This window comes from Mus musculus, chromosome 9, assembly GCF_000001635.26.
Source record: "Mus musculus strain C57BL/6J chromosome 9, GRCm38.p6 C57BL/6J".
NCBI classification, from domain to species: domain Eukaryota; kingdom Metazoa; phylum Chordata; class Mammalia; order Rodentia; family Muridae; genus Mus; species Mus musculus.
The window spans coordinates 54,388,332-54,411,948 of record NC_000075.6 but is presented as its reverse complement, the minus strand read 5'-3'; the positions used below and the strand labels follow the sequence as shown (position 1 = coordinate 54,411,948).

The following is a 23,617-nucleotide window of genomic DNA, read 5'->3' as shown; positions in this document are numbered from 1 at the left end:
CTAGTAGGTAACTTTATTTTCCCGAATCATTTTCTACTTAGGAGTTTTAATATTTGTGTTTTATAAGGATACATATTTTGTAAAGACAAAATGTTATTTACAAGGAATATGCTAAAATATATATTTGTGCATATTATTACAGAATTTAATGTTCAGCTCATACCTTTTAAATCTGTTTGTGGCTGTTCAATCCTGTTGAATCTATTCTTCCTTAACATATTTTTATTTAAAATTACAGGAAGAGACACCTTAGATGAGTGTGGTTTGAGATACCTGTTAGCTATGCGCTTGCACACATGCCTGTTAACATCACTGCCTCCTTTATACCGAGTCCAGCTCCTTCACCAAGGTATGCAGCTTCCTGTTTGAATCTCTGTACTGCTTCAGTTGAACATTGTGGTGCTGGATGTGGCTTTCTGTGTCTTAGCAGCAGGTGGGTCATAGAGGCACACCTGTCACACCTGTCAGTAGCCTGAGTCTTCATGTTGCGTGGTACCCACCTGCTGTTTCCCTGTGTGTGCTCTGCAGCCTTTGTTCAGACAGCTTGGCTTCTGAGACTACATGGTAAAGTTGTAGTTGAAAATGTCCTAAGTCAGAGCGTCCACCACACAGCTCTGAATCTTTCTGATGCCCATCTTTAAGACCCATGTAAGCTTTATTCTTTGTGTCCTCACCTTGGTTCCCTCCCTCCCTCCCTCTTTTCTTCTCTTCTCACCACTCACCCACTTCCTTTTCACAGGATCTCTGTGTGTGGCCCAGCCTGGCCTGGAACTCTTGGTGATCCTCCTGCCTGGGTTTCTAGGTGTTGGACTTACAGGCATGTTCCACCAGGCTTCACTTCATTCATTTTTACTTAAGCATATGTTCTTAGTTGCTGTCAAGGAAAGTTGATGTATTGATGTCTTGAAAAGATCATAATGACCCAGTACATTTGCTTAGGTCTAGCATATTGCCACACCCTTGATTTGAGACAGGGTTATAGCATCCTCTTACTTATAAAAACTGTAGTGTTTTAGAGTGACTGCCCTGGAAACAGGATGCCTTATTGGTAAACATTTACACTCCCAGTCTGGTGCTCATTTCTTTAGAACCCTAAACCCCAACCCCATATGTGGTTGCAAAGCCCAAACCCCGTATGTGGTTGAGAGTATGGTTGTTAGAACTCCAGGCTTGCTGGACTGGTATCCTTCCTCCTTTACCTCCTAAAATATTGTTTGAAAATAAGAACGAGTTATTCATTTACATTTAGTTTTTTGTTTTTTAATTTAAATTTATTTAGTGTGTCTACTGGCTATCTGTACACTGCTTGTAAGGACAGTCAGTGTTCTTAGCTGACTATCCATCACTCTCGCCACATAAGATTTGTTTTTATTTAGTTTTGGAAGTGAAGTCTTACTAAATACCATGTAGCCTAGGTTGACCCAGAGCTTGTGGCAACTCTTGTTCTACCTGCCAAGTGCTAGGATTACAGTCATGCCATCATGGTTGGCAAAAACCAAGGTCCTGCTATGCACCAAAAATATACTTTGTCTACTCAACCCTTATTTTCAAGGCATTTAATTTTTTCTGGCTTTTAAAATTTGAATGATCATTGTAAATACTTAGTTAATTATTTGCCTTTATATTTTTATGTTTTACCTATGTATTATTCTGATTATTTCCTTGTGTTATTTTATTAATTAAGCATTTTTAAGTAGGTATATATTTCTTGTTAGTTTCCTAGCAGTTGAGTTCTGAGTCAGAGTGTGAAAAATCCTTAACTCTTTTTTGGTATTAGACAAATCTTCAGATTGATACTCATTTGCATGGTCTGAAGTAGCATTTGGTGGTGTCAGAACTCAGCCCACTACCACCCACCCCTCTTTCTTTACTCTGCTCCTTCCCTTTCTTCTTTTTTCTCCCTCACCCCTCATCCCTCAAGTCTTTTGGTCCTTCTTTCCTTCCCTTCTAAGATGAGAGATGAGCCTCATGGCTGTTGTGTACTGCTTACATTAAATGCAACTGGAAGTACATTGCTTGCTTTAAGTGACCTTTGGCTCTCTGGTTAGAGCAAAGGATGGGGCAGGTTTTAAAATTCAGTGCCAAAGATGCCGTCCCCATGTAAATGGCAGTGTGAATAATACGGCTTGTAGGCCAAAGTTTCTGACTTGACCAATGTTTTCTGTTGTAAGTTTGCTATATGAGCATGTGAGTAGCTTGATACTCAGTTATGTTTATTTTCATTGATTCAGTTTCATCCTTAGTCTTTTGTTTGCTTGTTTAAAGATCTCATGTAGGCCAGGATGGGCTCAGACTGGATGACCTTGAACTCTTCCCACCTCCACCTCCTGAGTGCTGGGATTACATTCATGCGACACTATACCATAGCATTTCCTAATGACTTTGTTTTTGTATTTTAAAAAAGCAGTTATATATGGAAGAGAAGTGATTGATTGGGGTGTTGTGTGTCCCGTCACTGATCTTGAATTTAGAAGCTTATAGAATAAAACCCTGAATGATGGCAGGGTTTCTTTATTCTTTCTTTCTGCTTGAATGTGCTTTTTAGAATGAAGAAATATGTAACTAAACAAAATATTTTGTTGTTATTGATGTAGTTCCTAAGGTTATTATTTCATGTTTCTAATTTAGGAGTGTCTACCTGCCACTTTGCCTGGGCTTTTCATTCTGAAGCTGAGGAAGAACTGATCAATATGATTCCAGCAATCCAAAGAGGGGACCCTCAGTGGTCTGAATTAAGAGCTATGGGAATAGGCTGGTGGGTGAGGAATGTTAACACACTCCGAAGATGCATTGAAAAGGTGACTTCCTTCATTGGATTCTCTCTCTCTCTCTCTCTCTCTCTCTCTCTCTCTCTCTCTCTCTCTCACACACACACACACACACACACACAGACACACTTACTTGTATGTGTGCATACACATTTTCCCCTTTTTTCTTCTAGGTCACTCTTTCTTAAATCCATGTTTCCTATTTATTTAATTATTGTTACATATAAATATAACCTGCCCAGTCTGTATAATGTTACTCATATGGACTAACTATAATACAACCTGCTTATTTTATAATATGTTACTTTATGTATGTGAATTTGGAGCTATTTGGTACTGGATTATCAATTGGGAGGCTCTTTCCTAGAGAGGACTGTTTCTTGTATTCTCAACATTCCTTAGTTGACTGTAGTTCTTTGTCTAGGCTTGAGGTCTCCTAAAATTCTTCCTATCTGTGTTAGCATGTCTGGTTCAGGTCTTATTTAGGCAGCCATGTTGATGAGCCTTCATGGGCATAGCTTCTCGACTTTTCTAGGAAACCAAATCTCACAGCAAACTTGCTATTTCTCTGGCTCTTAAAAATCGTTCCACTACCTCTTCTTCTGCATTTATCTCCTTCCTTAATTTAAGCCCCTGTCTTAGTCAGGGTCTCTATTCCTGCACAAACATCATGACCAAGAAGCAAGTTGGGGAGGAAAGGGTTTATTCAGCTTACATTTCCACATTGCTGTTCATCACCAAGGAAGTCAGGACTGGAACTCAAGCAGGTCAGGAAGCAGGAGCTGATGCAGGGCCATGGAGGGATGTTCTTTACTGGTTTGCTTCCCCTGGCTTGCTCAGCCTGCTCTCTTATAGAACCAAGACTACCAGCCCAGGGATGGTCCTACCCACAAGGGGCCTTTCCCCTTGATCACTAATTGAGAAAATACCCCACAGCTGGATCTCATGAAGACATTTTCCAACTGAAGCTCCTTTCTCTGTGATAACTTCAGCCTGTGTCAAGTTGACACACAGAACCAGCCAGTACAGCCCCTACCCCAACCCAATTTTTCTTCTTTCCCCCTTCAAATCAAACGCGCGCACGCGTGTGAACATCTATCTATCTATCTATCTATCTATCTATCTATCTATCTATCTATCTATCTATCTATCTATCTATCTATCTATCTATCTAGATATCTAGATATCTAGATAGATATTTATATAGATAATGTGTGTGTGTGTGTGTGTGTGTGTGTGTGTACATAGAAGAGGCAGCAGGCAGTTTGGCTCAATCTGGCTGTGAATTTCTGATCTTCCTACTTCTACTAGTAACAGTAATGATATTTCTAAATTTGCAGAAAACCTGTTGCAGACAATTGTACATTTTGAGATTTTTTTCCAAGAATAATTTTAAAAAATGACATTTATTTGTTGTGTGTATTTGCATGTGTGTGTATGAGTGGGTGCACATGGAGTTTCAAACTTGACCTTTATAAAATTTCTATGCAGTATGCTGTCATTTTTTTGCCATGTATATTTGTTTAGTTTGATACAGGGTCCCTCTGTGTGGCTCTGGCTGTTCTGGAACTCAGTATGTAGAGCAGTGTGGCTTTGTACTCAGAGTTCTATCTGCCTCTGTCTCCTGAGTGCTGGGATTAAAGGCATGTGCCACTATGCCTAGGTAATAGAATAGGATTCTTTTAAGCATTAATGTTTGAAGCACGTTTTATTTGAAAACAAACAAAACTCTAGGGCATGCTCCAGCAGCCCCAGCATTTTCAAAGCTTAGGGCAGAGTCAGGATTTGGAAGACAGCCCAGGCTACAGAGCATGTCCAGGCTAATTTAGGCTTGATGGTAAGGTCCTATTTCAAAAACATTAGTGAGGCATACAGCTGAATGCTTATAATGCTAACACTCAGGAGGCTGAGGCAGGAGGCTTGCCCTAAATTTCAGACAATCCTGTGCTACATAATGAGTTCAAAGCTACTATAGAATACATATTAGAACCCCTAAGCCACAACCATCAAACTCGGATTGTCAGACTTGGCAGCACACTTCTTTATCCATGGAACTGCACATTAAAAAACTAAATGTGTTGGATTTTCAAAAGATGATCTTCTTGTCATTATTGTATTCTACATTATTTAATTTTACCTAGGTTTTCCTTTCCTCCCATTACAGTGTGAACTTAAGCTACTCATTTAAAGCCCTTGGCTCAGTTACCTCTATAAGTAAGGACAGTAGTTGACCTTCACAGTGGATAGTATTCTCTAAGATTAATGAAAGGTGCCCAGGCTGGTGCAAGGCATGTAATAAACAGCCAACACTAGCTGCTGTGCTGTTTTTGTGTGTTTTTTTCTAGAAGGATGCTATGTTAAGCTACAGAGGCCACACACTCTTCGTAGTGTGTGAGCTAAGACAGTAACTGGGAAGCACTAGTTGCTGGAGTACCTGATGCTAGTTCTTTTGTCAAGTAGTTGCATGTTACTCTACTTCCTCTCAGGTTGCCAAAGCTGCTTTTCAGAGGAACAACGAGGCCTTAGATGCCGCTTTGTTCTACCTTTCCATGAAGAAGAAAGCGGTAGTGTGGGGTCTGTTCAGGTAAAGTGCCTCCGCACTTCCCATGATTGCATGCAATGAAACTATGTTTTGGATCTAAACTGTGTTGCTTTTGAAAAGAATTACCTGCCAGAGCTCTGTCTAGTCAACTCACTTCTTTATGCCTTGATTCTTTTATTTACAGTAAGTGGGCAAAATACCTTTTATTTTAGTTTAAAAGATGGGATCTAATAAAAATGTTGAAAAAGCACATTGGAAAATCAAAGCTAGTCTTGCTTCCTGTGTGAGTGCACGGGGCACATCGGCATTCCTTATTAGAAGAGGTGCAGGCTAATGAGCAGCACCTGCACCTGGACCTGTTGCTCTTCTATGGTTTCTTTACATCATGCATATGAGGGGCTTGCCTGTGTGCTGTGTTGCCTGCATGTGTGTTTGTGTGCCACATGATGCCATGCCCGCAGAGACCAATGAGAGCATTGTAGCACCCAACACTGGAGTTACTGAGAGTTGTGAGCCACCATGTGGGTGCTGGTAACCAAAGTGGGGTTCACTGCAAGGGCACCAGTGCTCACAACCACTGCATTTCATCTCTAGCTCTGCCTAGTGGTCTTCTTTAAGTTGAATGTTTAAATGGCTTTCTCCCCCCATCCCTTTAATGCATTCTGAAAAGAATTAAAATATTTTAAGTGTGATGTAGCCACAGGTACTTGTGTTCTTATTCCTAGGTCACAACATGATGAAAAAATGACAACATTCTTCAGCCACAACTTTAATGAAGATAGATGGCGGAAAGCTGCTTTGAAAAACGCCTTTTCTTTACTTGGAAAGCAGCGCTTTGAGCAGTCTGCTGCTTTTTTCTTGTTAGCTGGTTCATTGAAAGATGCAATTGAGGTATAAATAAGCAAACAAGTAGATGTACTGTGAGGCCTTAGAGCAGATTTTAATGTCTGTTAGAGGTCTGCCAGAACAGAACTACAGAGCTTGCTGAATTTATGGGAAATTATGACTTCAGGTGTAGCTTATTATATAGTAAGATAAAATGTCCGGAAAAAAATCAAAAATAATTTATGAATGCCATTTACTGTTCATCTTGTGATTCTGAGCCATTTAAATATGTGTGCAAGTTACAACCTCCTTATCTTGTGCAAAAAAGCTGGAGTTAACGTGGCAGTTTGTATTATTCTGCAATGTACCTTGCCTTAAGTGTTGGCCATGCGTGTGATGAGGTGAAACATCCCATCTTTTGTTACATGATCCTGGCAGGTGGTGAAAAATTCTGTTTCCTGATGACTCTTTGTTTTCTCAGACAGAAGTATAAATAGAATTGATATAATCCTACTCCTTGAGAGCAGAGACAGGAAGAGCAATAAAAGTTTGAAGCCAGCCTGGGCTACTGAGAGACCCAGTCTCAAAAAAAAAGTTAATATAATATAAATATAATACAATGGTTACATAGTCCTTGGCTCTGATTACTTAGAAGTTAATGTAATACAAAATATACTCTACTCTACTCTACTCTACTATATAGAAGTTACATAGTTTTTGGGTCTGATTACTTGGAAGTTAATGTAGTACAAAATATAATATGATATGATATATAGAAGTTAGTTTTAAGGTTGGATTAGTTTCATTGTATTTTTTTCTATTAGCTTACAATCTTTTAAAATAATAAAATTAAAAAAACAGCAACAATTTAAAACACCCCAAAAACATGATAGAAGAAATAGAAAAATATCTAACAAAGTGAACATATAAATTATAAAAAAGTACATTTTTACACTTCAGCATACTTGTAACAGTTTTATAGTTACAAAATCTGTAATTTTGAAATTGAGATATTAGCTTAGAAGACACTCGGAAGAGATGGTGGCTAAAAGATGCTCATATTACAAAAGGGACCTTAGAGTCTCAGGATCAGCAGTTACATTTGAATTAAGTTTCCCCATGTATGACAGCAATCAGTTATTTTCTTAGTAAATAGAAGATTCTTTTAAAACAGTACAAGTTTATATAAAATGTTCGGAAATTAAGAGGAATTTATGTATAATTCTAAGCTGTTGACACCAGCCTGGACTACTTACTGAGAGACCCTGTCTCCAAAAAAGTAGTGTTTAACTTAGAAATGAATGCTATTTAAATTGACTGAAGAATGAGATGATATTGACATGCTTGGTTTAATGCATATTTCATGAACAGTTCTTCCAGTCTAGAGGCTACTTGCTACCTATGGCTTATCGTGTCTGCTTGCTTTAAACCTCTCTACCAAACAACCCTCTAGCTGCATCTCACTGTCTCAGCCTCAATGTCCCCATCTATACCATGGGGATATACATAGACGATTTCAAGGTATCAGTGGAATAATGTATCTCTAAGTTAATTTTCACTAAGATAAATATTTCTTGATATTTAAATTTCAGGTATGTCTTGAAAAAATGGAAGATATTCAACTAGCCATGGTTATTGCCCGTTTATTTGAATCTGAATTTGAGACTTCATCTACTTACATCTCTATCTTGAATCAGAAAATTTTGGGTTGTCAGAAAGACGGCACAGGATTCGATTGTAAAAGATTACATCCTGACCCTTTTCTGCGTAGTCTTGCCTATTGGGTAGTGAAAGATTATACCCGAGCCTTGGATACCTTACTGGAACAGACACCAAAGGAAGATGACGAGCAACAAGGTAGATTTTTGTGGGTTTCCAAGTATCTTTTAAAGAATAAGACAAAGGTTATTGGAGAGAGGCTCGTGTGCCACCACCCTAGCTGCAGATCTATTGACTTCTAGGGGAAGGAGAGTTATTTTCCTGTTAGGCTGTGACCCCTGGCAGGACAGCTGTGCTCCAGTGGATGGCCCATGAGTATATAGGCAGTACAAATTAGACTCCATGGGCTATTTTTAAAAATAAAAACTAAAGAGAGTAGAGTGTGGGCTTTTCTGGGAGGAGTGGGAATGACTAGGTAGTCTTTTGATTTTCTTAAGTTATTTTGAACTTACAGATTTTAAATGTTTGCTTTCAGTCATTAGCAGTTTGTTTTTATGGATGCTCTGATTGTCCCATCTTTAACTGTTGGAAGTCTTAAGTTTCTGAATTCTTTTGGTATTATGTCTTGATAAATTCCTTGCTTTCCCGTTTGGCAGAACAATTCAGGTATTTTCTGGCTCAGACCGGAAATGACCATTCTTCCAGAGACTTTGTTTCTGTTAGTGGAAGACACTGTTGAGGCGGCCCAGCCCAGTCCCACTGCTCTAGGCTGTGAGAATGAGTGCAGCTTGGACTCCTCCCAACCACAAGTGGGAGAGTCAGGCTTGCTTTTCAGTTCATATATAAATGAGGTTCTTCTTAGGTTTCATAGTTGGGTCTTACAGTGAAAGGCTTGGGTCTTCATGGTATGAACATGGCTATTTACTCTTCTATATGCACAGAATAGTTTCAGAATAAGAATACAAATATGCCCACAACAGAGTGGTGACTGAGAAAACCCAAACCTTTCTGTTAATGGTACAGCTTACTAAAGACGTACAGCCAGATGCCTTATTTTAAAGTCACTTCATAATTTACCTCTGTGGTTATTCTGCCAATTGAAATATAATTCTTTTAGTTTTGTAGTGGTTTTCTCTTCTTTTTTGTGTGTGAACTACATCTTAAAAATCCAATTTCCTTTTAAAATTATAAGGATTGGTGACAATAGTTTTGAGAAAATAAATATAAAGTTGCTGGCTATGATATTAGATGACTTAATTCCAACACCGAGATAACAGAAATGAATCTCTGCTTAAGAATAGTCTGATATATATATATATATATATATATATATATATATATATATATATATATGTATATGTATATATGTATATATATATCAGATTCCAAGTCAGGTATGCAATGAGTCTATCTCAGTGTGAGTGTGTGTGTGTGTGTGTGTGTGTGTGTGTTTGTGAGAGAGTATATATGAGAGTGTTTGTATGTATGTGTGTGTGCTTGTGCATGCCTGTGAGTGTGTTGTTTCTGGAAAGTATTTTCAAAGAGTTTAGCCTTCTTCCCATTCCTCCCTCTTTTTAAAGAAAACTTTGTGATAACTTCCACTTAAAATATAAGCATACCGGCATGCATCTCTCTCCCTGCTCCACTTTAGACAGGAGTTGCTGTGTGTACCTTGCACCTTCTTTGACATCATATGTGTTGACCTCACTTAGCATTTGTTCATTTACACATATTTAATGATTATATGGATAAATTATGGGTTAATATTTATTTTTATTGGATATTTTATTTATTTACATTTCAAATGTTATCTATTCCCTTTCCCAGTTTCTCCTTCAGAAACCCCCTATCCCATCCTCCCCCCTCCCCCTGCTTCTATGAGGGTGCTCCCCCACCCACCCACCCACTCCCACCTCCCCACTCTGGCATTCCCCTACACTGGGGCATCGAGCCTTCCCAGGACCAAGGGCCTCTCCTCCCATTGATGTCTGACAAGGCCATCCTGTGCTACATATGTGGCTGGAGCCATGTTTCCCTTTGTATACTCTTTGGTTATTTATTTATAATATTTATTGTCCTTTACTTTGAGGAAAACTAATTTATTTTAATTTTCAATAGATGTTCAAATTAACACAGCAACTTGTGATTTTTATGTTTGTTTTCTGCAGTCATCATCAAATCTTGTAACCCAGTGGTGTTCAGTTTTTACAACTACCTTCGAACACATCCTTTACTTATTCGAAGAAATCTTGCTTCCCCTGAAGGAACTTTGGCAACTTTAGGTCTCAAAACTGAGAAAAACATTGCTGATAAAATTAACCTCATAGAAAGAAAATTATTTTTTACCACCGCTAATGCTCATTTTAAAGTTGGATGTCCTGTTTTAGCCCTTGAAGTACTTTCTAAAATTCCTAAAGTAACCAAAATATCCTCCTTAACTGCAAAAAAAGATCAGCTTGACTCTGTTTCTGGAAGGATGGAGAACGGGCCATCAGAATCAAAACCAGTGAGCAGGAGTGATGGTGGTTCTGGGGCTGACTGGTCGGCTGTGACTTCCTCCCAGTTTGACTGGAGTCAGCCAATGGTTACAGTTGACGAGGAGCCTCTTAGGCTCGATTGGGGTGACGATCATGACGGTGCCTTAGAAGAGGATGATGGCGGTGGCTTAGTAATGAAAACTACAGATGCCAAGAAGGCTGGCCAGGAGCAGAGTGCCTCAGACCCTCGTGCTTTGCTGACTCCTCAGGACGAGGAGTGTGCTGACGGCGATACTGAGGTCGATGTGATTGCTGAACAACTCAAGTTCCGAGCTTGCTTGAAGATCCTTATGACTGAGTTAAGAACTTTGGCTACAGGTTATGAAGTAGATGGAGGGAAGCTGAGATTTCAGCTCTATAACTGGCTTGAAAAGGAAATTGCTGCCTTGCATGAGATATGCAACCATGAATCAGTTATTAAAGAATATTCGAGCAAAGCGCATTCTACAGTAGAGACTGAGCGTCTGGATCAGGAGGAAATGGTGGACAAGCCGGATATCGGTTCCTATGAGCGCCACCAAATAGAACGACGACGGCTGCAGGCTAAAAGGGAGCATGCAGAAAGACGAAAGCTGTGGTTGCAGAAAAACCAAGATCTCCTGAGAGTATTTCTCAGTTACTGTAGCCTTCATGGAGCCCAGGGCGGTGGTCTGGCTTCAGTAAGAATGGAACTCAAATTTTTGCTGCAAGAGTCACAGCAGGTATGGCCATCACTTGTTACTTTCTGCTAGTTCAGGAATTTCAGTAGCTCTTCCAGGTAAGTTGCAAACTTTTTTAAACAAACGTAAACATTTTCAGCTCCTGTAGTCCTGGGAGGCAGATATTTGTTCCTAAGTGGCTTTCTTAGGTGGTGGCTCTAGAACTAGAAGTTGGTCTTGTTTGTTCTCTGTTGCTTTGATAAACACTGATCAAACCAACTTGGGAGGAAGGTTTAAGGAATTTAGTTCATTGTCAAGAGAAGTCAGGGCAGGAACTCAAGGCAAGAACTGATGTAGAAACCCATGGAGGAGTGCTACTTTCTGGTTTGCTCTTAATGGCTTGCTCGGCTTGCTTTTTTACACCATCTAGCACTACTGCCCAGTGCTGGCCATTGCCTATTGTGAGCTAGGATCTCCTACATCTGTCAGAAATTAAGAAAATGCAGCATAGACTTGCCCACAGGCCCAGTGTGATGGGTGTGATTCTTTGAGGTTCCCCTTTCCCAGCTAATTATAGTTTGTGTCAAGTTGACAAAACTGACCAGCACAGAAGTACACTTTTAAAAATGTTTATAGTGTGGTTGTTATCTTCATATCTTCTGTATCTGGCACAGCACTGGGGACACGAGATGCTCAGTAAGTGCTGTAGAATGAGTGAACAAGAACAGGAATGTCATGGTTTTGGTCACGTGCTTGCCACCTGCATTTACTGTGTAGCCATTGGGTTTTTTTCCCTCCTTCATTTTAACAATTTTGAAAAAACAAGCAATCCCTTGTCATCTACAGGAAACTACAGTGAAGCAGCTCCAGTCCCCACTGCCACTACCTACCACGTTGCCTCTGCTTTCAGCAAGTATCGCATCAACAAAAACAGTCATAGCTAACCCTGTATTGTATTTAAATAACCACATCCATGATATACTTTATACTATTGTGCAGATGAAAACACCACCTCATCCCAGTGTTGAAGATGTGAAGGTAATGTGAAGTTTGTGATTATTTGATAATATATGCACTGGGAAGGTGATTATTCTTGTATGTGCTCCAATTTTAGTATAGAGAAAATACTTGAAATGTTTTTATGTGTTGCCTTTTCACTTCTGAGGAGTTCAAGATTGCTGTGAAAGCAGTGTTAAAGTATGCATTCTTTTTGTTTGTTTGTTTGTTTTTGAGATAGGGCCTCACTATGCCACCCTGGCTGTCTTGAGCTCACATTGTAGAGCAGGTTGGCCTCGAACTCAAAAGAGACCCACCTGGCTCTGCCTCCCAACACTGGGGATTAAAGGTATGCACCACCATGCCTGGCATTAAAAGTATGCATTCTTATTTCTGGAAAAGTCTCTTCAGCCTTCCTTTAAGATAGGTAAATACTTCTTTGTAATAAGATTAAATTTTTGGACAGTATTCTTGCTACTTGATAGTCATTTAGGTTTTCTACTCCCTCACATGAGCTACTAATCTAGAAATATTACTTTTTGTTTATTTTTCCAGCAAGTGTGAAGCTGTAGGTTGAGGGAGGGGTGCCTGAGATGACTCGCTCCAGGGACAGTACCCGAGCCACTCCTTTCCTGATGGTTGTGTTTCCTGGAGGCTGTGCAGTAGGTTAGAGGCAATTAGAATTGAGAGCTGCTACTCCCCTCAATTAACCTTATAGCCCCCCCCACCCCCCGTCCTGAATACTTAGCTAATGAATCCCAGGAAATCCCACAGAGCTTGGCAGGGCATGGGGAGCCTCCACTCCCTGCTTAGACTTGTGCATGGTGCAGTAATTCCAGTCCACGCCTCATGCACAGTCCAGGTCCTGCTGCGTTCATCTCTGTCCCTTCTGACAAGCGTGTTTCATCTTTGTTGAGATCCTGGATTGTCTGATTATGTCATCTTATTAGAGATTTCTAATCTATAGCATGAATTAATTTATATCAGTATTCTTCTAGAGATTGCTTAAATTATTTGTTAGGTTAAGAAATAGAAAAGATGCTGGGCGTGGTAGCGCATGCCTTTAATCCCAGCACTCAGGAGGCAGAGGCAGGTGGATTTCTGACAAAGTGAGTTCCAGGACAGCCAGGGCTACACAGAGAAACCCTGTCTCGAAAAACAAAAAACAAAAAACAAACAAACAAAAAAAAAGAAAAGATAAAGCAAGTTGGAAAATGTTCCATTCTTTGGAATTTGGATAAGGCTTTTAAAAAGCATGGAACTATCTTTTGGTCCCTTTGAATTTTATGAAATTTATGAGTCTGAGATTGTATGCTAAAAACTTTAAACTTTGTAAACATATTTTTATGACTCTCCTTTTCCTATGAATACTAACTGAATTATTTGCTTTCTGGAAAATGATCACTTGACAGAGTGCTGGACTTACTTACCAGACAGCCATTGGTGCTGATAATATTGAATCTGGTAGAGCTTCCTAAGGCAACTCTTAAACGAAAGCTCTGAAAATTCTGTACTTAGTTAGCTTCAATTTTTCTTTTTATATTACTATGTAAGTCAGTTATTGTAGCATAGGACAAGCCCCGGTCATATTAACCCTCATCTTTGTTCAGGACTTTTGGTAAATGTCAGGCTTATAGCAAGTATTATTTGATAAAGTTAGTCTGAATCAATCAGCTTTGTTATTGGGCATGTCTATAAAGATAAGTGAGTTATTCTAAAAGTTTAAAGGTCGGGTTATGTTCTGTAGGATCCAGTTTTATTTATGCTGTTGGTAGTTTCCTCAGTGTTTTCTAACTTTAAGATGTTGCTGTTATGTAGAAATGTTAGTACAAACTGTAATTGTGGCTGTTTTGGTTTTAGGTGCACACACTTCATTCACTAGCAGCATCACTTTCTGCATCAATTTACCAGGCATTATGTGACAGTCATAGCTACAGGTAAAAAAAAAAAAATCACCCCATGTAGTTTTAATACAGCAAGACATTCAACTGATCCAGAATTTTATTAGGATTCTCTTTTTTTAGGGCTGAAAATAATTCCCCAGTATAAACGACATGTGTACTTTAATGGATAAAATAGACCATAAAGAAAGCAATAGTTATTTGGTTAGTTTAGTTGCCACCCAGTAAACAGGAAAACTGTAGACTATGACAAGCAGTAACGTGAGTGATCCTAATTGCTGCCTTTTATTTCCTCGAAAGAAAGTTTTATTGCACAAAATACTTTACACTAGGGATTTTCTAGTCCTTCCCCCATCAGAATTGCTTTTTAAAAATTAGATTAGTTTCTATATGTTTAACTGATTTTCAGTTGAAATTTTAAAAAATCTTGAAAAATGGTTAAATATGCTTAAAATTTAGCTTAGACTTTTATGTGAATAAGTCCACTGGTAGTATCATATTTGTTGGTTTGTCATGCAGTGCTGAGAGCAGTTGTAGGTCATTTTACGTGGTGTTCAGACCTGGTCCACCTCACCCCGCCCCACCCCCCATCCGAGCTGTACATCCCCAGACCTTAGCTTTTTGAGATAGCAAATTGGCCAAGCTGGCTGGAACTCACCCCATAGCTCCTTGAGCTTGTGATCCTCCTGTCTCAGCTTCCTGAATAGCTGGGGTCTGCACTACAAATAATGCCTTGAGTTTTTGTAAATGTCAAATTGCCTGCATCTGGTTATACTTTGCATTTTAATATCTAGGGTAGTGTAAGTTATGAGAAATAAAATCACTTGGAAAGATGACCTAGATTAAAATGAAGCATATTAGTAAGTGCAAACATTTAATAGACGTATATCTACATGAATATATGTCTAGACCTTTTAAATAAGGTTAGCTGCCTTTTATGGGAACATGTGATATTAAACAGTTGCTCTCTAAAAATGGTCTGCACTCTGATTTTATTCTAATTAACCCATACTTAAATGACTCCAAAGATTTGAAATTATGAGTAAGGAAGAAAGTTTGATTTAGTTGATATGGTCATGGTCATCAATGACTATTGTCTCCTGTCAGTCACTGCTGGTTAAAATGGCACCGAATGAGGTTTAGAGACGTTGCTGTCAAGTGTGTGCTTTAGGCTCAGCTTGGACTTCCTCTCTGCAGCCAGCTCTACCCTCTGCTTGTCTGTTTCCTCCATCTCACAAAGCTCCTTAGAGGAGGGAGCCAGTTTTGAAGGACAATGGTGTTAGGTTTGGATATTCCTCAGATGTAAGTCCCTAGCTTCTAGCTCACAGTTTGAATGTATGGCTATGCTTAAGCACTTCTGCAGAGGTAAGGATTTCAATAAACTGGGGCCCAGAAGAGCTTTGTCTACTGTGTCCCCTGCTAACAGTAACCTCCAGCTTTAAAAAGTGAACTCAGATAGAAAGTATCTTAAGATATTAAGCTTCTGAAAATTTAAGTCATCTGCCCAGGATAATAAAAACTGATAATTTGTTTTAAAAGACTATTAATAAACATTTGTAACTAATTTCAAGAACATTCTAAAATAAATTCTCAATATAAAAGTGAACTCAGTCATAAAAACTTATTTTTTTTGTAATCATCTAAAATAGATTTATGTAAGGCATAGTGTTCACTACCTCTGCCTGGGTGGCAGCTGAGCCTGTTTGTTTTAGCAGTCAGTCGGAAGGAAATCAGTTCACAGGAATGGCCTATCAAGGGCTTCTTCTAAGTGATCGACGACGCCTCAGGACAGAAAGCATCGAAGAGCATGCAACACCAAACTCAGCTCCTGCTCAGTGGCCTGGTGAGGAATTCAGTGGCGTTGTGTTGTGGTAGGGTGGTTTTTCTCTTTCAGGTCCTTTGTAATTAAAAGAAACGACAGGAACTTATTTATTATGTGTGTGTGTTGGGGGCAGGGAGTTGCAGGTCTCATATGCCTTGGCAGACATAAAAGTCAGAGGCAAATTCTTGGTAGTCTTTTTTTTCCACCTTGTGGGTCTTGGGGATCAAAATTAGGTTGCCAAGTTTGGCAGTAAGCACCTTTTCCCACAACAGCATTTCATTAGCCCTGGACTTAAAAATAGAGAATGTGTGTGTGTGTGTGTGTGTGTGTGTGTGTGTGTGTGTGTGTGAAAGAGCATAGAAGACAACCTTGGGTGTTGGTCTTGATCATCCCCCTTCTTTGAGGCAGGATCTCCTGTTGTTCATTGCTGTGTGTCTCAGGCTATCACAAAGCTTTCGGGAGTTTCCCTATGGCCTGCTCTCACTTTGTTGCAAGAGCACTAGGGTTGTAGATATGCTTCCAGCCCTGGCTCTGTGTAGGTTCTGGGGTTTCAAAAGCCCACACTGACTCAGTCTCACACTGTCTCTGCCTACAACTTGTGGATCAGCTGTGAGCTCTCAGTTTCTGCTCCAGCACCTGCTTGCTCCCTGCCATGATATTATGGACTGACCCTCTGAGCTGTAAGCAAGCCCCTAATTAATGGCTTTTTAAAATAAGCTGCCCTGGCCATGTGTCTCTTCACAGCAATAAAACAGTAACTAAGAGCTGTCTCTCACTTTTCTAAGATAAGGTCTTACCGTATAGCTCTAGCTGGCTTTGAACTTACAGTGATCCTCCTACTTTGGGAATTGCTGGAATGCACCACCACACCTGGTTTGTTTACTTTCTGTGTATGAGTATATCTAAGGTTTTGGTTTTTTTAAATCAAATATTTGGGATAGTTGCAGGCAAATATTCTTTTCCATTCAGATATTTGTGTTTTTGCATAAGAACATATGTTCTCAGATGTAAGCAGAATGGCTTCCAATTTTAATATTTCTGTGCTGATAGAGTACATTGTCTTCTAGTTGAGACCCATTTTACGTTCCAGTCATCATGTTGATGTCTTTTTTATGGCCCATGACTGTGACACTCCCGTTCATCTCCCTGAAAGATAACTGAAGTTTTTTCTTTTTCCTTGCCCCTTCTTTTTCTTCCTTTTGTTCTCCCCTTTTTCCTTCCCTCCCTTCCATTTTTCCTTTGTTCCTTTGTTCTGCTTTGAGGGTTTCAATAGTCTTGCTAGGTGTCCTAACTCAGGTTGGCCCCTGCTTGCCTGCTGCTGGATTCTGTACACCCACTACCAGAGCAGGATCTGCCTGGCTCTGCTCCTGGCTTGCCTTTCCCAGCCTTGATTGACACTTCTGAAGATTATGTCCTTGCTGGTCATAATGTCCTTGAGCTTGAAAGAATTCTCCTTTTTTTTTTTTCATAATGCTAGATTCAGGTTATATATTTTTCATAATGCTAGATTCAGGTTATATATTTTTGGCAGAGAAATCATGAGATGTTCCCTTTTCATTGTAAAGTATCTACAGATGCCTGCTGTCAGCTGTTGTTAGTTATTAACTTGATTGTTTGGTAAGGTGTTTCAGTCACCTTTCCTTTATAAAGTCACTACTTTTCTTTCTTCATAATGAACAAGTAACATTTGAAGTCACAAAATAGTTGATTTTTTAGCAACGGTGCTGATTCCTGTTTGAGTCAGATAAGATTGTGGAGTGACTATATGGGGCCTTTCTAATTCTGTTTTCCTTCACCATCGTCTTAGTGAGGCTTCTGTTGCAGTGAAGGGACACTCTGACCATGACAACTCTTACAAAGGGAAACACTTAATTGGGTCTGGCTTACAGTTCAAAGGTTTAGTTCATTATTGTCATGGCAGGAAGCATGGCAGACGTAGTGCTGGGGAGATGGCTCAGAGGTCTGCATCCAGCTTGGCAGGCAGCAGGAGAGAGCAGCACTGACTGGGCCTGCCTTGGGCCTCTGAAACCCTAAACACCACCTCCAGTGACATACTTCCTCCAACAAGGCCACGCCTCCTAATATAGTGCCAGTCAACTCCCTATGAGTCTAGGGAGGACATTTTCATTCAAATGACCACAATCATGAAGGTGGGATGCTACTGGAAGGAAGAGCTTTCCCTTCTCGCTTTTAGTCTGTGACTGACTGACTTTAGTGGCTCTGATTCTATACTATAGATTTTAATCCATTCCCCTAACTATTTCATAGCTACATTATGAGAATGCTATTGCATAGGAATAGGTTACCTTTAACTGTAGATCTATGTGCTTCTTTTCCTTTTGTACTTTATACTGATGTTTTTATGATATTCTATGCTGTTACAGGTGTGAGCTCACTCATTAATCTCTTGAGTTCTGCCCAAGATGAAGACCAGCCAAAATTGAATGTTCTGTTGTGTGAAGCTGTTGTTGCTGTTTACTTAAGTTTACTGATACATGCTCTTGCCACAAATTCTTCCAATGAATTGTTTCGGCTTGCAGCCCACCCGTTAAATAATCGAATGTGGGCTGCTGTTTTCGGAGGGGGTGTAAAACTTGTTGTGAAGCCTCGGAGGCAATCAGAAAGTATCGCAGGTAAGATGATTCTGATACAAATACTGTGTATAAATGGAAATAACTTCTGATGTCAAAATAAGGGTTTTTTTTTTGTTTTGTTTTGTTTTTGAGACAGGGTTTCTCTGTGTAGCTCTGGCTGTCCTGGAACTCACTCTGTAGACCAGGCTGGCCTCAAACTCAGAAATCCACCTGCCTCTGCCTCCCAAGTGCTGGGGTTAAAGGCGTGTGCTACCATGTCCGGCTCAAAGTAAGATTTTCTAATGCTTTAGTAATTCACCCTAAGAATATAGTAATTCTTTTTAGGATAATAACTAGCTGAACACATTAGAATAAAACTAGAATTTTTTACTTTATTTTTTAATAGAGGTAGTGTTTTTGAGGTTGGCAAAACAGGACATGTTTAAAAATAATAAAAAAAAGAAATAGTAGAAAAGGTAACAATATGGGGGACTATTGTAGATAGAATGAAATCATCAAAGATTTGAGAAACTTCCCAAAGTTGTCATTGTAGTTAGCCTCAAATTAAGCTTATTCATTGATGTAAATGATAGCTGCTTCAGTCATACAGATGGTGTTACAAATTCTAGGGGAGTGTGTATGCATGTGTGGTGTGTGTGTTTGTGTGTGTGCATGTGTGTGTGTGGTGTGGTGTACATGTGTGTGTGTGTATGCATGTGTGGTGTGTGTGTTTGTGTGTGTGCATGTGTGTGTGTGGTGTGGTGTACTTGTGTGTGTGTATGCATGTGTGGTGTGTGTGTATGCATGTGTGTGTGCATGTGTGTGTGTGTGTGTGTATCTTCATTATGGGCAAGAATATATTTTTCATCCCAATCTTTAAGCTTGTGGGATAAGGGAAGAGAATTTGTTTTTTTTTTTTTTTGTTTTTTTTTTTTTAAACACAGAAAGACCCTTAACTCATTTGCAGAAAGGAATGGTTGTATTCAGACAAGAGGTAAGGTACACAAAGAGTTTAGAGGACACATGTCTACCTCTGTCCTCAGTGCCTGTGATTGAGATAAACTGGGTTCCTGGGTTAGGCACAATAATGAGATCTCACCAGCTACTGTTGCTTCTGCTCTCCTTTAGCCTGACCTATTTAGAGTATATTTTAAATTTTAAAGTTTTTCTCTCAAACCATTTTTTGTTTGTGATCATTTTGAAGTATTTCCCTCAGTGCTGAGGATCAAACCCTACTCTTTGTGCCTGTCGGCAAGTGTTCTACATCCCCACCCTCCCTGTATGTGGGAATGCTCTCTAATAATCCATCCATGTTTGGAACTTTGAAGAATGTGTGCATTCGCTCATTCCAGAAATCTGCCAGGCAGTGTCCTAGTCTTTGGCAGTGTGGAAAGACCGGGACAGACAGGAGCAGTAGAGAGAGAGGAGTGTGGAATGGGGATGTGAGAAGATGCATGCTTCTGATGAGCTGGTGTTATCAGCAGATCTCTAGGGAGGTCTGTGATCCCACCACGCAGAGGTCCCCTGTCGGAGCACTCTAGCCAGATGGCAGGAACAGTTAGCAAAGGGAAGACTGAATTTCTTTTCTAGGAAGCCACCAGAGAAATAACAAATAGGAGGAATGCACCAGAAAACTCCTAAACTTCATAAACAGCTTCACTGCAGTAGCTGGATATAAAATTAACTCAAACAAATCAATGGCCTTTCTCTACACAAAGGATAAACATGCTGAGAAAAAATTAGGGAAACAACACTCTTCACAATTGTCACAAAATACCTTGGTGTGACTCTAACTAAGGAAGTGAAAGATCTGTACGATAAGAACTTCAAGTCTCTGAAGAAAGAAATCAAAGATCTCAGAAGATGGAAAGACCTCCCATGCTCATGGATTGGCAGGATCAATATAGTGAAAATGGCTATCTTGCCGAAAGCAATCTACAGATTCAATGCAATCCCCATCAAAATTCCAACTCAATTCTTCACAGAGTTGGAAAGGGAAATTTGCAAATTCATCTGGAATAACAAAAAACCTAGGATAGCAAAAACTCTTCTCAATGATAAAAGATTCTCTGGTGGAATCACCATGCCTGACCTAAAGCTGTACTGCAGAGCAATTGTGATAAAAACAGCTTGGTACTGGTATAGTGACAGGCAGGTAGACCAATGGAATAGAATTGAAGACCCAGAAGTGAACCCACACGCTTATGGTCACTTGATCTTTGACAAGGGAGCTAAAACCATCCAGTGGAAAAAAGACAGCATTTTCAGCAAATGGTGCTGGCACAACTGGCGGTTATCATGTAGAAGAATGCGAATTGATCCATCCTTATCTCCTTGTACTAAGGTCAAATCTAAGTGGATCAAGGAACTTCACATAAAACCAGAGACACTGAAACTTATAGAGGAGAAAGTGGGGAAAAGCCTCGAAGATATGGACAAGGGAAAAATTCCTGAACAGAACAGCAATGGCTTGTGCTGTAAGATAGAGAATTGACAAATGGGACCTCATAAAATTGCAAAGCTTCTGTAAGGCAAAAGACACTGTCAATAAGACAAAAAGGCCACCAACAGATTGGGAAAGGATCTTTACCTATCCTAAATCAGATAGGGGACTAATATCCAATATATATAAAGAACTCAAGAAGATGGACTCCAGATGACCAAATAACCCCATTAACAAATGGGGTACAGAGCTAAACAAAGAATTCTCAACTGAGGAATACTGAATGACTGAGAAGTACCTGAAAAAATGTTCAACATCCTTAATCATCAGGGAAATGCAAATCAAAACAACCTTGAGATTCCACCTCACACCAGTCAGGATGGCTAAGATTAAAAATTCATGTGACAGCAGATGCTGGCGTGGATGTGGAGAACGAGGAACACTCCTCCATTATTGGTGGGATTGCAGGCTTGTACAACCACTCTGGAAATCAGTCTGGCGGTTCCTCAGAAAATTGAACATAGTACTACTGGAGAATCCAGCAATACCTCTCCTGGGCATATACCCAGAAGATGTTCCAGCTGGTAATAAGAGCACATGCTCCACTATGTTCATAGCAGCCTTATTTACAATAGCCAGAAGATGGAAAGAACCCAGATGACCCTCAACAGAGTAATGGATACAGAAACTGTGGTACATTTACACAATGGAGTACTACTCAGCTATTAAAAACAATGAACTTACAAAATTCTTAGGCAAGTGGATGGATCTGGATGATGTCATCCTGAGTGAGGTATTCCAATCACAAAAGAACACACATGATATGCACTCACTGATAAGTGGATATTAGCCCAGAAACTTAGAATACCCAAGATATAATTTGCAAAACACATGAAACTCAAGAAGAACGAAGACCAAAGTGTGGACACTTCGCTCCTTCTTAGAATTGGGAACAAAACACCCATGGAAGGAGTTACAGAGACAAAGTTTGGAGCTGAGACGAAAGGATGGACCATCCAGAGACTGCCCCATCCAAGGATCCATCCCATAATAAGCCACCAAACGCAGACACCATTGCATACACTAGCAAGATTTTGCTGAAAGGACCCAGATATAGCTGTCTCTTGTGAGGCTATGCCAGTGCCTGGCAGACACAGGAGTGGATGCTCACAGTCAGCTATTGGATGGAACACAGGGTCCCCAATGGAGGAGCTAGAGAAAGTACCCAAGGAGCTGAAGGGGTCTGCAACCCTATAGGTGGAACAACAATATGAACTAACCAGTAACCCCCAGAGCTTGTGTCTCTAGCTGCATATGTATCAGAAGATGGCCTAGTCAGCCATCATTGGGAAGAGAGGCCTCTTGGTCTTGCAAACTTTATATGTCCCTGTACAGGGGAAACCAGGGCCAAGAAGTGGGAGTGGGTGGGTAGCGGACTGGCAGGAGGAGGGTATAGGGGATTTTGGGGATAGCCTTTGAAATGTAAATGAAGTAAATACCTAATAAAAAATCGGAAAAAAAATAGGAATGGTGTGCAAGACGAGGCTAGAGGGGTAACTGGGGACAAGACCATTTAGAGTTTTTGGATCATAACAGACTTTAGCTGTTGCTCTAAGGAAAGAGAAAATGATGGAGGGTTTTAAGAATGAAAGTCTTAAGTTTTTTAAAGAGCCATTCTAGCTACATTGTGAAGAATTCACTATGCCATAGAATAAAAGCAGAGGTCCCGGGAAGGTTGCTTTTGTAAGATAATGATAGGTTACCATCAAGCATAAGTGAATAAATAACCCATGCTTAATGCAAGCAACACTAATTAAACTCACTGGGTTGCACAAAACACAAACAAAAAGACATGAAGTCAGGTGTGGTGAATCATGCCTTTAATCTCAGCACTTGGGAGTCAGAGGCAGGCAAATCTATGCTTCTGAGGCCGGTTTGTCTATACAGTGAGCTCCAGGCCAGCCAGCGCTACATAATGAGACTTTCTCAAAAAAAAAAAAAAAAAAGACATGAAGGCCAAAGAGAGTCTGGTCAGAAAGAGGAAGAGCATCATCAGAGTTGGAGGGGCACGAGAACAGGAATGGAGGGAAATTGTTCACTGTACATTGTATACATGTCTGAAAATGTCATAGTGACACTCACTGGTATATCTAATACATGTTTATAAATGAAGAGGTAGATGAATAGCGTGATGCTTATGTCCAGTCGAGTGAGAAATCACCCTAAAACAGAATGAAGTACCAGTACATGCAGTAATGTGCATGAACCTTGAAACTGTTAGGTCAAAACACTAGGCATACAATGTATATGTTACTAAGTCTGCTTGTGTGACATATCTAGAACATACAAATCCACAGAGACAGAATGGTCTACTTGTAATAACAATGCTTTTGAACTGGTGGAGGTGGACACATCATTATAAATGCACTAAACACCACTGAGTTTTACACAGTTTTGTCTTATAAATTTTGACTTAATTTTAAAAGATTTAAAAAATAATATAAGCAGGTGAAAGTTGGTCATACTCTGGATGTGCTTCAAGAACATTGCTGTTGAATTTGTTCTGTTTGTGGCTCTTTCATATTCAACTAGTTCTTAAATAATTTTGATATTTCTTTATCTTTTTATTATAATATTTCTTCTGGTTTTCAGCATTCAGCAAACTAGTTCATACCTTTCTCATGACATCTACTGCCTCCCTCTTAATGGCAAACAAAGGATTCCTCACATGAGACTAACTTAAGAAGCTTTAATGAGAATTGCCCAGCTTCAGGTCCACAGACTGGTTCTGGTCTGACTCTGCAGGTTGTCCTTTTACTCCCATGATGGCTGTTGGCCAGGACGAGCGCTTTGCCCCTCACTTATGCAGACTCCTTTGGCCATTTGTTCTGCTTGCCTTTCCCTTTCCTGTTG

At 39.8% G+C, this 23,617-nt stretch overlaps 1 protein-coding gene across 4 annotated transcripts in view; it reads left to right on the top strand.

Moving 5' to 3' along the window:
• The window catches only part of Dmxl2 (Dmx-like 2), a 136,709-nt gene that overhangs the window by 89,918 nt on the left and 23,174 nt on the right, over nt 1–23,617 (top strand). For 2 of the 4 annotated variants that reach the window (XM_006511085.4, XM_006511083.4), the window contains exons 19-28: nt 239–349; nt 2,629–2,798; nt 5,255–5,352; nt 6,036–6,201; nt 7,728–7,992; nt 9,963–11,032; nt 11,816–12,007; nt 13,826–13,902; nt 15,582–15,709; nt 18,073–18,321. In XM_006511085.4, coding sequence (XP_006511148.2) covers nt 239–349; nt 2,629–2,798; nt 5,255–5,352; nt 6,036–6,201; nt 7,728–7,992; nt 9,963–11,032; nt 11,816–12,007; nt 13,826–13,902; nt 15,582–15,709; nt 18,073–18,321 — 2,526 coding nt within the window. Of the gene's footprint in view, nt 1–238; nt 350–2,628; nt 2,799–5,254; nt 5,353–6,035; nt 6,202–7,727; nt 7,993–9,962; nt 11,033–11,815; nt 12,008–13,825; nt 13,903–15,578; nt 15,710–18,072; nt 18,322–23,617 lie in introns of all 4 variants that reach the window. The other 2 variants (XM_006511084.4, NM_172771.2) reach the window with 1 other exon arrangement.